Genomic DNA, 15,507 nt, shown 5'->3' on the forward strand with positions numbered 1-15,507 from the left:
TATTTTTATCACGCTGCTAAACCTATCTTACATCCCAAAGGACTGAGAACGCACCGCGCAACACATGCGCGTCATCATTTTCAGTCCTCCACATGCATCTGTAACAAAACAGAGCGCACATGGGAGTTGTCACATTGCTTTTGATAAGTTGATTTGCTTCCGTCGGCGCCACTGAAGTCTCCATAGGACATGTATTTCTCTGTCAGGGTGTGAAATTTGACTCACGCAAATGCATTCTGGGATTGAAACACGCCCAGTAGCATCATCACAACAAACATGGCGGCGCCCACAACCCCCGCATGTTCCCCCGATCAGGTTTATAGGGACGTTTTCCGTCATTGACTGTTGAAGCCTGACCCCTGGTGGTCACTCCGAGTCAAAAAATGGCAAAATTTGGATCTTTTTTTTTTTGCCTTCAAAGTAAAAAAAATATCAATTTGCCTACCGTCCGAGCCACTTAAAAAATGTTGACTCGGGTTACAGCAAACAAACAATTTATTTGGGGTAGCCTCAGGTGCGACTCATAGTCCGTAAAATACTTCACACGGACTGAAACGATACGACTCTTTTAATCAGGACTGTCGATTAACCGGACGTCCCCTCATGACATCACGAGGTGGAACGGCATGTTCAGAGGCTCTCGAGAAGGAGAGAGACGCAGCGTTGCATTGACACGTTACACAGCGCAGCTTTAAGGGTGTAAGAGCGCTCAGAGACTGGAGAAAGTCGAAAAGGAGGAAGTGAGGAAGTGCGTGCGGTCAGCAGGTTTTCACGGGTCATGAAAGAGGAAGGAAGGAGCAGAGAGAAACTGTGAGTGCAGAAAAGAGAAGTGGAAGAACTAATCCAAGTTTGTCGAGATTTAGACAGAAAATAAACCAGCTCAAACACTGAGGACGTGATATTTACATGAAATATTCTGCTAAATCCACTTTTACCCTGCGGTCATTTTCTTAGTGTCCAGAAAAGTCTGTTGTTTTACTTGGGATTAGTCCGAACATGTCCTCTCAGGGTCATGACACTTCCCCTCACTGTTGAAATGATGTCAAATCCTCCAGTGAAGGTCCTGACCACGCCTAGTTCAAACACCTGCAGCTGGTCGTCGAGTGACCGCTGCTCCTGAGGCTGAAGGACGGGTCAGGAAAGGCTCATCTGATAAACCGTAATCTAATAAACAACGGTTTAAAAATGTCTTGTGGCCTTTCGTCAACAATAAAATCATGATGTAAATGACCGTCTGCCGCTCGTTATGGGGAAATGTCATGTCAAGAGGCGGGGCTTGTCGCTATGAGGAGGCGGGGCTTGTCAGTTTTGAAAAGGAAGTCACGGACCGGTTTAAATTTTTAAGCCTTTTTTAGATCAAAATTGAGATTTACAATGAGAATAATATAAAATAATGATCTATGCATCTTATAATAGTGTTAAATACCACAAAAGCATGAGGTGTTGTGTGTTTGGACATAAGCCAGGTCCAGTTTCACCCTTGAACAACTGATTTCGTCCTGATGTTTTTACCTGAACCAATGAAATGTCTGTTCTTGGTTTTGGATTTTATCAAATATATTTCCCCCAAAAATGCGACTTATATATGTTTTTATCTTCTCTATTATGCATTTTTGGGCTGGTGCGAGAATACGGCGCTGACCATTGTCCAGAGTTGTTGTAGAGCGTTCACTGACCTTCTCCCTGATCTCCAGCGCCCTCTTGCACAGCGGCTCCGCCTCTTTGTATTTGCCCCGTTTCCCGTAGAGAACGGCCAGATTGTTGAGCGTCGCAGCCACCTGAAAAACACAAAACGGGTTCAAACGTTCAGCTTCTGTCAAACACTGAGCATCGAGCGCGATTGAGACGATTGAGACAATTGAGACACGCAATCTGGAAATATTAAGAGTGGAAAGACATTTAAAACGAATCAGAACAAGAAATCACGGCCATCGGAACTGAAAAGCTCGACACTTTTTAGATTTGCCGTTAAATGTCTCTGATTGAGGTTCAAGTGTCTCTAAAACACGTAACAATGACCTTTTAGAACAAGGACAGTGGCATTATTGATCAGAATGTCAAAAAAAGAACAAACTGTTCATTGTTTTATTCAATAAATCACTTTAATTTATAGGAGATCTTCTACTGAGAGTGTTTTTCAAACTTCCTATAGACCTCGTGCAGTCACGTGACATTTGTCACGTGACTTGTTTGGCCGGACGGCCAAACAAGCGCATGCTTACACCTGAACACTACAGCGAGAGCCCAATTACACAGATTGTATCCAAAATGAGCGTCATTCGTCCAACCCGACATCATCAAAATATGTCGGGCATTTACATGGTGACTTAAAGAAACGATATGTGGCCAAAAGTTCACTTGTCGGGGTGCAGGACCCTTATAATTTGCCTGCAAGTTTATTCACGTTAATTCAAGACTGCCATCCATCCGACATCCCGGACTTCGCGTACCACGACCTGTACAATTACTTAGTTAATCGTCATTCCCACTTCACAGGAAAAGCAATGAAAGCTTACAAAAGTTTAGATGCGTACAATTATTTGGTGTCAGGATGGGTTAGTGGAGTCTAGCTGTGGAAAGTGCTGAATAAGCCATTGTTTTTAATCATGTCGAAGGTGAGTGCAATTTCAATTCATTTTTTTTCATTTATTCAGGAAGTGGCACTGACGCACCATTTTTATATTTATACATTTTTGTTAATTGATCAACAGCAGCTCTGTCAGTCTCTTTTCTCCTCTGTTTACACTGCTGCCTTCTCTCAAATGTCTCGTGTGCGTTTCCTCTTTTCCGGTGAGGACGCAAAAGAGATCATTGATGGCACATAGGCCGGTGACAGGGGGTCATCACTTTAACTGAAAGATACAGATGTGGAGACGGTCATCTGTCACTTTCTGATATAAAAAACGGAAAATGCTAAGCATGGAAAGATTTAGCATTATGCTAAATCTTTCCATGCTTAGCACAATCTATCTTTAATTTCAGGCCTGTTACAGTTCAATACAAAAGCTTTTGCCTCAAAATACTAATCGTTCGGGAAGTGATCGCTGCAAATTCTGCTGGTGGCACTCAGTTTCCAGACTTTTCTCTTCACTGCAGTCACCCATCTCGCTCGCCTTTCTGGGTCTTTCTTCCCCTGTCGATTGTTACATCCATACACTGAGCACGAGATTACCATGTTTTCGTGGTTGTGTTTGAGGTGAATAGATGTGAATAGAGACGCAAAAGTTCAGTGTCGGCAGTGTTGTCGCAATGCTTGCTGGGTTGTTTTGCCGTCCGGACACATGTGTGACGTCACCCTCTGACGTCAGCTGCACGAGGTCTACAAGTGATCTGTTCTGTTCTCCTGTATCTACCTCTGGATCTACCTGCGTTGCATCAATGAAATTTCCCCAAGTGGGACAATAAAGGAATATCTTATCTTAATTGTAGTTATTTGCCATTTTAACACCTTCATTTGTCATATTTACACCTTTATTTGGGTAAAAATGTGTTCAAAATGTCTAAATGTTCAATAGAAATAATCATTTGACTGTCGAACACTGAAACAATTGTTAGTTTCAGCTCGAGTCAATGGATTGTGAATATAACACACATAACACATTCTTTTCACGTGTTCTCTCTGCTCGTGGTATTTGCATTGTACATTTATACATACAGATTATATGACATATTTGATCTATTCTCAAGGTAAAACTTAAATATTTATAATAATTATCTCATTTGAACGTTACTGTGGGTCAAAGGTTTCACTTAAACCAAAGTCATGTCCAGCAGGTGAGATTAAAGGGGGTCTGGGGGTCTTCTCCCAGGAAATCCTGCACAAAATGGGGGAAACGTCCTGCATTTTGGTGGATTTTGGACAAATGTCAGTCTCTATTAATGTAATATAGAGTAATCCAGCAAAGAGTGGAGTCATTTTCAAGGAGAACATTTATTATTTCCAGAACATTCAGACTTTGAGACTCATTCCAGGCGTTTTCAATGTGGGAAGACTTATTTTCCAGGTTTTCCGTGATGTGGGGCCGTGTTTAAGCAGAAACATAACGCTTTAGTCTTCTTTATAGACGTAACCTGGGTGCTATGACGCTGTGGACCATTATTATATTATTTTACATTTTGCACATTTGAAACCGCACGTTTCTAAAACAGACACGGTTCACGTCGCTCTGAGCTGAGAGTGAGTGACGCACGATTCCTCTCAAACCAGTGCAGCCGCATTCTGAGTCTGAGGACGAGCCACGGCACAAACTGCATTCATCACACGGCTCCAAGTACGGCTCCAAACACGGCTCCAAACACCAAACACGGCTCCAAGTACGGCTCCAACACGGCTCCAAACACCAAACACGGCTCCAACACGGCTCCAAACATGGCTCCAACACTGCTCCAAACACGGCTCCAAACACCAAACACGGCTCCAAGTACGGCTCCAACACGGCTCCAAACACCAAACACGGCTCCAACACGGCTCCAAACATGGCTCCAACACTGCTCCAAACACGGCTCCAACACGGCTCCAAGTACAGCTCCAAACACGGCTCCAACACAAAACACGGCTCCAAGTACGGCTCCAAACACGGCTCCAAACACCAAACACGGCTCCAAGTACGGCTCCAAACACAGCTCCAACACGGCTCCGAACACGGCTCCAACACGGCTCCAAACACCAAACACGGCTCCAAACACGGCTCCAACACAAAACACGGCTCCAAGTACGGCTCCAAACACGGCTCCAACACAAAACACGGCTCCAAGTACAGCTCCAAACACGGCTCCAACACAAAACACGGCTCCAAGTACGGCTCCAAACACGGCTCCAACACAAAACACGCCTCCAAACACGGCTCAAACACGGCTCCACTGATTGAAAATCAGGTTTAAGGTTTAAATATGATTGATCAGATTATACAGCACAGTTAAAGTCGGATTCAATATTTAAAAGTGCATTTGTGACACATCTGTGTGATTGATTGATTGATTGATGAACAGATTTGCTATGATTTTTCAGATTTCTTTGTGGTTTAATCAGCTCTGAATCATTAGTTTTATCTGACCGGTGGATCTGACCTTCACTCAGAGCAGACGATGGTCCAAACATCAGAAACCTGTGAGAAGCAGAGGACACGAAGATCTGACCGCTCTGTGTTAGTTTGTGTCGTTCTGACCATCCCTGGTGTTAGTTTGTGTCGTTCTGACCATCCCTGGTGTTAGTTTGTGTCGTTCTGACCATCCCTGGTGTTAGTTTGTGTCGTTCTGACCATCCCTGGTGTTAGTTTGTGTCGTTCTGACCATCCCTGGTGTTAGTTTGTGTCGTTCTGACCATCCCTGGTGTTAGTTTGTGTCGTTCTGACCATCCCTGGTGTTAGTTTGTGTCGTTCTGACCATCCCTGGTGTTAGTTTGTGTCGTTCTGACCATCCCTGGTGTTAGTTTGTGTCGTTCTGACCATCCCTGGTGTTAGTTTGTGTCGTTCTGACCATCCCTGGTGTTAGTTTGTGTCGTTCTGACCATCCCTGGTGTTAGTTTGTGTCGTTCTGACCATCCCTGGTGTTAGTTTAAACACTCACAGCAGGATGGTCCCGGCCCAGGGTCTTCTCTCGAATGGCCAGAGCGTCGTTCAGGAGGCTCGCCGCGTCCTTGTATTTGTTCTGATCTCTAAAAACATGGAAACAGATTTAAAACCACACTCCAGAACCGTCTCCATGGAGATGCAGCAGATAAACTTCACCCCAAACTGTGGCACTTTATACCTGAAGTAACAACGTCAGGTATAACGAGTCAGGTTTGTGGAGAGGCAAGCCCATCTCTCCCTCCTCTCTCACCTGTAGACCAGAGCCAGCCCCTCCCCCTCTCTCACCTGTAGACCAGAGCCAGCCCCTCCCCCTCTCTCACCTGTAGACCAGAGCCAGCCCCTCCCCCTCTCTCACCTGTAGACCAGAGCCAGCCCCTCCCCCTCTCTCACCTGTAGACCAGAGCCAGCCCCTCCCCCTCTCTCACCTGTAGACCAGAGCCAGCCCCTCCCCCTCTCTCACCTGTAGACCAGAGCCAGCCCCTCCCCCTCTCTCACCTGTAGACCAGAGCCAGCCCCTCCCCCTCTCTCACCTGTAGACCAGAGCCAGCCCCTCCCCCTCTCTCACCTGTAGACCAGAGCCAGCCCCTCCCCCTCTCTCACCTGTAGACCAGAGCCAGCCCCTCCCCCTCTCTCACCTGTAGACCAGGGCCAGGATGTTCAGCATGGTGGCCACGTCAGGATGGTCGTGGCCTGAGGTCTTCTCCAGGTCCTCCAGAGCCTGTTTGCAGAGTGGCACTGCCACCTCGTAGCGGCCCTGAGACGCGTACTGGATCACCAGGTTGTGAAGCGTCCTAAGCCGGGCCGGGATCTCGTAACCGCCCTGCTGGGCCGCTGCCGCCGCCGCACTGCCATGAGCTGTGGGGACTGGAGGAGGAGAGGAAGAGGAAAAGAAGGAAAGAGGAAGAGGAGAGGAAGAGGGGAGGAAGAGGAGGGAAGAGGAGAGGAAGAGGAGAGGAAGGGGAGAAGAAGAGAAGAGGAAGAAGAGAGGAAGAGGATAGAAAGAGATGGGGAAGAGGAGAGGAAGAGGAGAGGAAGAGAAGGGAAGAGGAGAAGAAGAGGAAGAGAAGGGAAGAGGAGGAGAGGAAGAGAAGGGAAGAGGAGATGAAGGGAAGAGGAGAGGAAGAGGAGAGGAAGAGGAGAGGAAGAGAAGAGGAAGAGGAGGGGAGAGGAAGAGGAGGGAAGAGGAAGAGGAGAGGAAGAGGAGGGAAGAGGAGAGGAAGGGAAGAGGAGAGGAAGAGGAGAAGAAGAGAAGAGGAAGAGGAGAGGAAGAGAAGGGGAAGAGGAGAGGAAGAGGAGGGAAGAGGAGCGGAAGAGAAGGGAAGAGGAGAACAAGAGAAGGGGAAGAGGAGAGGAAGAGGAGGGAAGAGGAGCGGAAGAGAAGGGAAGAGGAGAACAAGAGGAGGGAAGAGGAGAGGAAGAGGAGGGAAGAGGAGCGGAAGAGAAGGGAAGAGGAGAACAAGAGGAGGGAAGAGGAGGAGGAGAGGAAGAGAAGGGAAGAGAAGGGAAAAGGAGAGGAAGGGAAGAGGAGAGGAAGAGGAGAAGAGGAAGAGGAGAGGAAGAGAAGGGGAAGAGGAGAGGAAGAGGAAGAGAAGGGGAAGAGGAGAGGTAGAGGAAATAAGAAGTTAACACACACTCTCCGGTTTCTGATTGACCAACTTTAAAGGACAAACATTGCATCTTTTGTTTTGTTTATTGACTTTTACGACTCGTGTTTTAGAATTTAAACTAATGTTTGTCCTGAAAACCACACGACTGTCTCTCAGTCAGGCGTTCCCTCATCGGGATTTGTGCTAGCGCTCCATCTACTGGCATCAGAGGGAATTACCATGGGGAAATACACAAAGGCTAGCTTGCCGCGACATGCCAACGGAAGCATTATACAAAAAAAGGCTTTGAGTGGTAAATAATGTCCGCAAAATAGTGGTTTTCAGTCCAAACATGGCAGATTAGCCCCCGGACAATAAACTCAGAGGTTTATAAAGTTTAGGGGAAACATAGTAATACCATAATAATAATAATAATAATACATTTTATCTGTTAGCGTCCAAGGACACTGAACAGGACAAGTTAAAGACATTAAAAACACCAGATAAAACAGGATGATGGCGTGAGATGTCAGAATCCACATTTATCTAAAGTCGCGTTCAAACAGGAAGTGGTGTGGGACTTACTTCCTGGGGCGGGCTCGTCCTGGTCGTCGGGAAAGAGGTCGTCCAGAGTCTCTTTACTCGACGTGGAGTCTTTGTCCTCCTGAGACACAGACAGAGTTCAGGCCAAATGCTCTGACCGGACGCAAACACGACCCCGCCCCGTGACCCCGCCCCGTGACCCCGCCCCCCCTTCACTCACGCTCGGCGAGAGGTCTTCGTCGTACTTCTTGAGCTGGTTCATGAACTCCAGGTGCTTCTTCTCCTCCTCCAGCTGCGCCACGCTCTGCTCGCTCTTCTGCAGCTTCTGTTGCGTGCCCGCCAGCTCGTCCCGGAGCCACTGGTTCTCCTGGCACAGCCGCCGCACCTGAGCGCGCAGCTTCTGCTTCTCCGACTCCACCGCGCTCAGGTGACTCGACAGCGCCATCATCACCTGCGGAGGGGGAACGCACAGGGGTCCATGAAACAACTGTCACGCGACTTAGAAACACAAGATAAAACACACATGAATAGGAATAGCGTATTTTCCGGACTGTAAATCACACCCTTTTATAGTTTTGGCCGGAGTGACTTATATGTGATATTATTCATTATTTTCACACTGACGACCACAAGAGGGCGCTCTGGGCTCTAAGCGATGCAGAAGAAGAATCTGCACTTCCTCTTCCTTCTAGAGTTTGTGGAGTTGTTTAGAAGTGACACAGAGGAAGAAGAATTCAGTGGATTTAGTGATTTGGGGTAAAACTGATGCTTTGCTAAACTTGTTAGCATGTTCTTTATGCTATAGTTCTCTGAATAACTGTTCATATGTTACGTTAACATACCAGACACTTACCACAGTTCTGTCTGTGCCTCATGTAGCTGAAGGTGCTAGCGTTAGCATACGTCATGTAGCTGAAGGTGTTAGCGTTAGCATACGTCATGTAGCTGAAGGTATTAGCGTTAGCATACGTCATGTAGCTGAAGGTGTTAGCGTTAGCATACGTCATGTAGCTGAAGGTGTTAGCGTTAGCATACGTCATGTAGCTGAAGGTATTAGCGTTAGCATACGTCATGTAGCTGAAGGTGTTAGCGTTAGCATACGTCATGTAGCTGAAGGTGTTAGCGTTAGCATACATCATGTAGCTGAAGGTGTTAGCGTTAGCATACGTCATGTAGCTGAAGGTGTTAGCATACGTCATGTAGCTGAAGGTGTTAGCGTTAGCATACGTCATGTAGCTGAAGGTGTTAGCGTTAGCATACGTCATGTAGCTGAAGGTGTTAGCGTTAGCATACGTCATGTAGCTGAAGGTGTTAGCGTTAGCATACGTCATGTAGCTGAAGGTGTTAGCGTTAGCATACGTACACCTGTTCACCATGTTCTCTCATCTAATAAGATAACATATTCCTTTATTGTCCACACAAGGGGAAATGTCGGTGTTACAACGCAGTAGATACTGAGGAAAAGGACAGATAACTTATCTGTTATTATTTTAAACTGCATCTGTTCTTGGTCCTGGATTTGATCACATAAGACTTATACTCCAGTGCCCCTCGCTACCGCCCCTCGCTACCGCCCCTCGCTAACGCCCCTCGCTACCGCCCCTCGCTCCCGCCCCTCGCTACCGCCCCTCGCTACCGCCCCTCGCTACCTCCCCTCGCTACCTCCCCTCGCTACCGCCCCTCGCTAACGCCCCTCGCTAACGCCCCTCGCTACCTCCCCTCGCTACCTCCCCTCGCTCCCGCCCCTCGCTACCGCCCCTCGCTACCTCCCCTCGCTACCTCCCCTCGCTACCGCCCCTCGCTAACGCCCCTCGCTAACGCCCCTCGCTACCTCCCCTCGCTACCTCCCCTCGCTCCCGCCCCTCGCTAACGCCCCTCGCTAACGCCTCGGCATGCTCGCTTCTGTTTCTCTTTAATGACGCGACGTGTTCAGGTGCGTCGGGACATCACGGTGTTTCTATTTATGCCGTTTGTCCCCGGAGTGTTTAAGTGAAGTCAACAAACACGTGTGCAGATGGGACACGGACCCCGGGGGGAGTCGGAGGCTAACGCTGAAGCTAATGCTGACGCTAAAGCCAATGCTAAAGCTAAAGCGACTAGATTAGGGACGACCGGACGTCCCTATTCACCCGGGACAGTCCCGGTTTGGAGCCCTGTGTCCCATGTCTCGGCAGATGTGTCCAAAACCACAGATTTGTCCCAGTTTTATACACGACGTGTCTCAGTCCCAGTTTTGGACCACTTTAAGACCTGCCAACAGTAAAGAAAACTATACTATTACTTCCCATTCCAACCCGGGTGTGTCCCAGTTTTCAAATGTGAAAATCTGGTCAGTCTAGACTAGATAAGAGAATATTTATGAGTCATTCATTTGTTTCTGACACTTAGATTTAATGCGTTTTAGAGTCTGTTTAGTCCAAATCATTTTACTTTTAGTCACAACTACTCAATTGTTGCCCTAATGTTAGCGTAGGAGTGTACAAACTGTATTTTCCGGAGTATAAGTCGCACCGGAGTATAAGTCGCACCGGAGTATAAGTAGCATTGGAGTATAAGTCGCACCGGAGTATAAGTCGCACCGGAGTATAAGTCGCACCGGAGTATAAGTCGCACTGGAGTATAAGTAGCATTGGAGTATAAGTCGCACCGGAGTATAAGTCGCACCGGAGTATAAGTCGCATTGGAGTATAAGTCGCACCGGAGTATAAGTCGCACCGGAGCATAAGTCGCATTGGAGTATAAGTCGCACCGGAGTATAAGTCGCACCAGAGTATAAGACGCAGCGGCGTATAAGTCGCACTGGAGTATTATTCGCACTGGAGTATAAGTCGCACCGGAGTATAAGTCGCACCTGAGTATAAGTCGCACCGGAGTATAAGTCGCACCGGAGTATTAGTCACATTGGAGTATAAGTCGCACCGGAGAATAAGTCGCACCGGAGAATAAGTCGCATTGGAGTATAAGTCGCACCGGAGTATAAGTCGCACCGGAGAATAAGTCGCACCGGAGAATAAGTCGCATTGGAGTATTATTCGCACTGGAGTATAAGTCGCACCGGAGTATAAGTCGCACCTGAGTATAAGTCGCACCGGAGTATAAGTCGCACCGGAGTATTAGTCACATTGGAGTATAAGTCGCACCGGAGAATAAGTCGCACCGGAGAATAAGTCGCATTGGAGTATAAGTCGCACCGGAGTATTAGTCGCACCGGAGTATAAGTCGCACCGGAGTATAAGTCGCACTGGAGTATAAGTCGCATTGGAGTATAAGTCGCACCGGAGTATAAGTCGCACCGGAGTATAAGTCGCACCGGAGTATAAGTCGCACCGGAGAATAAGTCGCATTGGAGTATAAGACGCATTGGAGTATAAGTCGCATTGGAGTATAAGTCGCACTGGAGTATAAGTCGCACCAGGTAAAAAATGCATAATAGAGAAGACAAAAACATATATAAGTCGCACTGGAGAATGAAATGCAGTTGCAAGTGTGAAAATAATAAATAATATCACATATAAGTCGCACCCCGGCCAAAACTATGAAAAAAGGTGCATCTTATAGTCTGGAATATACGGTATATTTTGTTGACAATGGTTGGACTGTCCCTCACACACCTGAGCCTCTCCGAGCCCCAGCTCCAGCATGTCCAGACTCTTCCTGATCAAGAGGCTCTTCTCCTCCACAGCCTCGCCCAATGGCTCGCCCTGTGGCTCGCCCCGTGGCTCGCCCCGTGGCTCCTCCCGTGGCTCCCCCTGTGGGCGGGCCTCGGCCTCGCGCTCGCTCCGTTTGCAGCGCTGCAGAGAGTCCAGCAGCCCGTCCAGGATGGTGGTGTGCTCCTGCTTCAGCGCCTCCAGCCCGGCCACCACCTGCCGCGTCCGGGACACGATCTCGTCCTGGGACATGCGCTCGCCGGGGTCGCCCTCCTCCGGCTTCACGCACAGCACCGCCGACATGTCCTCACGCATCCTGCAGGGGGCGACAGCTTTAGAGGGAACTATCATCATTATTCTATGTTTTCTACATTTTGACATCTCAATATCGATCTAAAACCACTTGACGATGGTTTAAACTGTCAGAAAAGTGTGTCTCTGTGTCGCACACTGATGACATCACAGAGGGACTCAGCTCCACTGACTGAACTTCTGCATTAAAGACACAAACTGATCACTGACCATTCCAAACGACTGAATACTGACCTAGATTACACTGCACTGCACTCTACTCTTCATCCATCTTTCCTCGTCTTCTATCTCTGCCTTCTCCTCCCTCCTTCTCTCGCTTCTCCTCCCTCTCTCTGCCTTCTCCTCCCTCCTTCTCTCGCTTCTCCTCCCTCTCTCTCCCTTCTCCTCCCTCTCTCTCTCCCTTCTCCTCCCTCTCTCTTCCTTCTCCTCCCTCTCTCTTCTCATCCCTCCCTCTCTCCCTTCTCCTTCCTTCTCCTCCTTCTCTCTTCTCATCCCTCCCTCTCTCTTCCTTCTCCTCCCTTCCTTCTCCTCCTTCTCTCTTCTCCTCTATCTTCCTTCTCCTCCCTCCCTTCTCCTCCCTCTCTCTCCCTTCTCCTCCCTCCTTCTCTCGCTTCTCCTCCCTCTCTCTCCCTTCTCCTCCCTCTCTCTCTCCCTTCTCCTCCCTCTCTCTTCCTTCTCCTCCCTCTCTCTTCTCATCCCTCCCTCTCTCCCTTCTCCTTCCTTCTCCTCCTTCTCTCTTCTCATCCCTCCCTCTCTCTTCCTTCTCCTCCCTCCCTTCTCCTCCTTCTCTCTTCTCCTCTCTCTTCCTTCTCCTCCCTCCCTTCTCCTCCTTCTCTCTTCTCCTCTCTCTCCCTTCTCCTCCCTCTCTCTTCCTTCTCCTCCCTCCCTTCTCTTCCTTCTCTCTTCTCATCTCTCCCTCTCTCCCTTCTCCTTCCTTCTCCTCCCTCCATTATCTCCCTCCTTTCTCCATAAAAACAAAGCTAAACAAATCTTTCTCTTTCAGTGACAGTTTGTGCCGTCGCCCTTCTCTCTCTGAGCCTTTGTCGTGGATTAACCTGAAGAACCAGTCGCGCTGTAGAAGACCTACACCCGAACTACACCTGAACTACACCCGGACTACACCTGAACTACACCCGGACTACACCTGAACTACACCCGGACTACACCTGAACTATACCCGAACTATACCCGAACTACACTCGAACTATACCCGAACTACACTCGAACTATACCCGAACTACACTCGAACTATACCCGAACTACACCCAAACTATACCCGAACTATACCCAAACTACACCCGAACTACACCTGAACTATACCCGAACTATACCCGAATTACACTCGAACTATACCCGAACTACAACCGAACTATACCCGAACATACCTGGAACTACACCTGAACTACACCCAAACTACACCTAAAGTACAGGGTCATCCAATATTTTGGATGATATCCATGTGTCTGACAACAAACACAAAGAATGACACAGAATAAACTATTTCAGATTTTCATAATACACTTCAGTGTTCTCGCTGAGGGGTTTGGAACATGGTGGGGGCCCGCCGGAGCACGGTGGGGGCCCGCTCCATGCCCAAAAGATACCGGCAGGTATTAAGATAACCGCGGGCGGCGCGAGCGAAAGGCACCGTAGCGCTCGCACAGGGATCTTAGGGTCCACGCCGCAGGCGAGGGGCCCCGCTCTGCGGATGATGTGGTGCTTTTCTCTCGCGCCGCCTGCGGCACGGTTTGTCCCACCGCCGTCCTTCAACCTCAGCCCAGCGAGAACACTGCAGAAGTCTTCAGTCGCCACATTTAAACCTTTGGTAAAACACATCAAATTAAACAGAAATAATCGCTTGACGAGTCGACTACAACAATAATCGTCGGTTGCAGCAAAATTATGGAAGTTTCTGTTCAAGACCAGGACGTGGAAAAGACTCAGAATCAGAACTAAAGCAGACAAGAACCTGAACTAAAGCGGGACAAACGGGGTCTAAAGCAGGACAAACGGGGACTAAAGCAGGACTAAAGCAGGACAAACGGGGACTAAAGCAGCACTGGAACCATTGTTAGCGCACACGTCACATGACAAAGTGCCTATAGGGAAATACCAGTGTGTACAATGTGCTTATGTCTGAGAACGGCCTCAATACGCTCGACTTACTCAAAATAAACTAACCCACAAACTGTATCAAATCAGGACAAGAAGAGGCCAAAAGTACAAAGAAATACAAGAAATACACCTTAACAAAGCATGAGCAAGGACTAAATCATCATGAACATATAGTTTATTAAGCATTATTCAAGTATAATAACTGCTTAATTAAGGTTTGAGTTAGGAAGTACAGTTAGTGTATTAGTGAAGTAATTATTAAGCCTGAATTATGCTTAATAAACTGTTTGTTTACTATGAATTAAGTCTTTGCTCATGCTTTGTGAATAGAAGTGTAGTTATTATAAGTTTTAGACAAATATATTAACTAGAACTGATATTTTATATACATTGTTGACATTTTAATATCAATAATCTCAGATATAATATTATTACACACAACAACACGTCATGTGGAGACTAAATCAGATTAAACTATTATTATTCAAGAGTAGATACAGGTTTAAACTCACAATAAAACAAATTAAATTAAGAAATAAATCTGTTGTTACACTATTAACCCGTATAAAACACAAAAGTGAGAACATTATGAGAGATAATACACTTTAAAATTTAACAAAAGTTGTATAATAATAACTACTTTCATTGGTGTTAATAAAGCATGAACAAAGACGTAATACATAGTTTATTACGACTTAATTACTACATTGACACCTTAATTACGTGTTTATTAAGCCTGAATCACTCTTAATAAACCAGCTGTTCATATTGAATAAGGTTTAATTATTATAACGTGTTTCCCAAATGTTTTAAACTGGATTTAACACTAAATTAGAGTTAAATGTGAAGAGTTAGCTCTGAAGATAATGTGCTTAAACATCTAATTCCTTCTGCTAACGTAAACACGACTCACCTCACCGGCAACCGTCACGTTCAAACCGACTTTACCGACGAAAACGCGCAAATAAATGCTCTTTTTCGTGTCCGTGCGGCGCAAAAACTCGAGAAAATCGCCGTAATTACGCGTAATTAGCTCGCGGTTAGCGTTAATGACACGGAGCTAACGTCAGGAGTTACTCACCGTCTTCCCGTGTCACATCCGCCGCGCTTCCCGACACTTTAAACACGTTTCCCGTGAATAAACGCGGTATAATCCCACGCGGGGACAAAGTGGCTTCAAACCGTGAAATAAATCCTCCGTCGTCCCGTTGTTGACCGGGATTTCCTGCGGCAAAAAAGCACGTCGTTCTGCGGCGGGTTTCAGCGCATCCGCGGCGGAGCTAACGCCATAGCAACACCAGCTTTACCGGGGAACCAATGAGGGGCAAGCCGCTCTCCGCGCGCTCCATGTCGGCCTCGGACCGCCCGGGAAAGTGGGTCAGACGCGTGTGGCGCGGAGCTCTGGGAGGGGCCCGTGGTCGTCAGCTCTTCCCCCCGGGCCTCGGTGTGTTCTCTCCCCGGGCCGCGGGACGTGTTTCACGGGGAGCTTGTGTCGGACAGAGCGCGGAGCCGCCAGGGGGGGATGGCACTACAGCCGGGCGCCCTCACTCGCTCCGGCGGCGGCGGCGGCGCGACCTGACGACGGCCCTGGAGCGCCGGAAATACTCAGTCAGGGGGTCCCCAAGATACTCAGGGGGTCCCCTCAGAAATATTCAGGAGGTCCCCATAGATACTCAGGGGGTCCCCAAGACACTCAGGGGGTCCCCTCAGAAATATTCAGGAGGTCCCCATAGA

At 47.9% G+C, this 15,507-nt stretch overlaps 1 protein-coding gene across 5 annotated transcripts in view; it reads right to left on the reverse strand.

Moving 5' to 3' along the window:
- The window catches only part of klc1a (kinesin light chain 1a), a 30,252-nt gene extending 15,297 nt beyond the window's left edge, over nucleotides 1-14,955 (reverse strand). For 3 of the 5 annotated variants that reach the window (XM_072457072.1, XM_072457073.1, XM_072457071.1), the window contains exons 1-7: nucleotides 14,855-14,955; nucleotides 11,311-11,662; nucleotides 7,920-8,150; nucleotides 7,742-7,820; nucleotides 6,206-6,434; nucleotides 5,566-5,653; nucleotides 1,677-1,778 (exon numbers count right to left, since the gene is read on the reverse strand). In XM_072457072.1, the coding sequence (XP_072313173.1) occupies nucleotides 1,677-1,778; nucleotides 5,566-5,653; nucleotides 6,206-6,434; nucleotides 7,742-7,820; nucleotides 7,920-8,150; nucleotides 11,311-11,661 (1,080 nt within the window). In that variant the 5' untranslated portion in view covers nucleotide 11,662; nucleotides 14,855-14,955. The remainder of the gene's footprint in view (nucleotides 1-1,676; nucleotides 1,779-5,565; nucleotides 5,654-6,205; nucleotides 6,435-7,741; nucleotides 7,821-7,919; nucleotides 8,151-11,310; nucleotides 11,663-14,854) is intronic. The other 2 variants (XM_072457074.1, XM_072457076.1) reach the window with 2 other exon arrangements.
- Nucleotides 14,956-15,507: the final 552 nt, after the last annotated feature.

This window comes from Eucyclogobius newberryi, unplaced genomic scaffold (genome assembly GCF_026437365.1).
Source record: "Eucyclogobius newberryi isolate DKJ021-1_F unplaced genomic scaffold, fEucNew1.0.hap1 SCAF_21, whole genome shotgun sequence".
Taxonomy (NCBI): domain Eukaryota; kingdom Metazoa; phylum Chordata; class Actinopteri; order Gobiiformes; family Gobiidae; genus Eucyclogobius; species Eucyclogobius newberryi.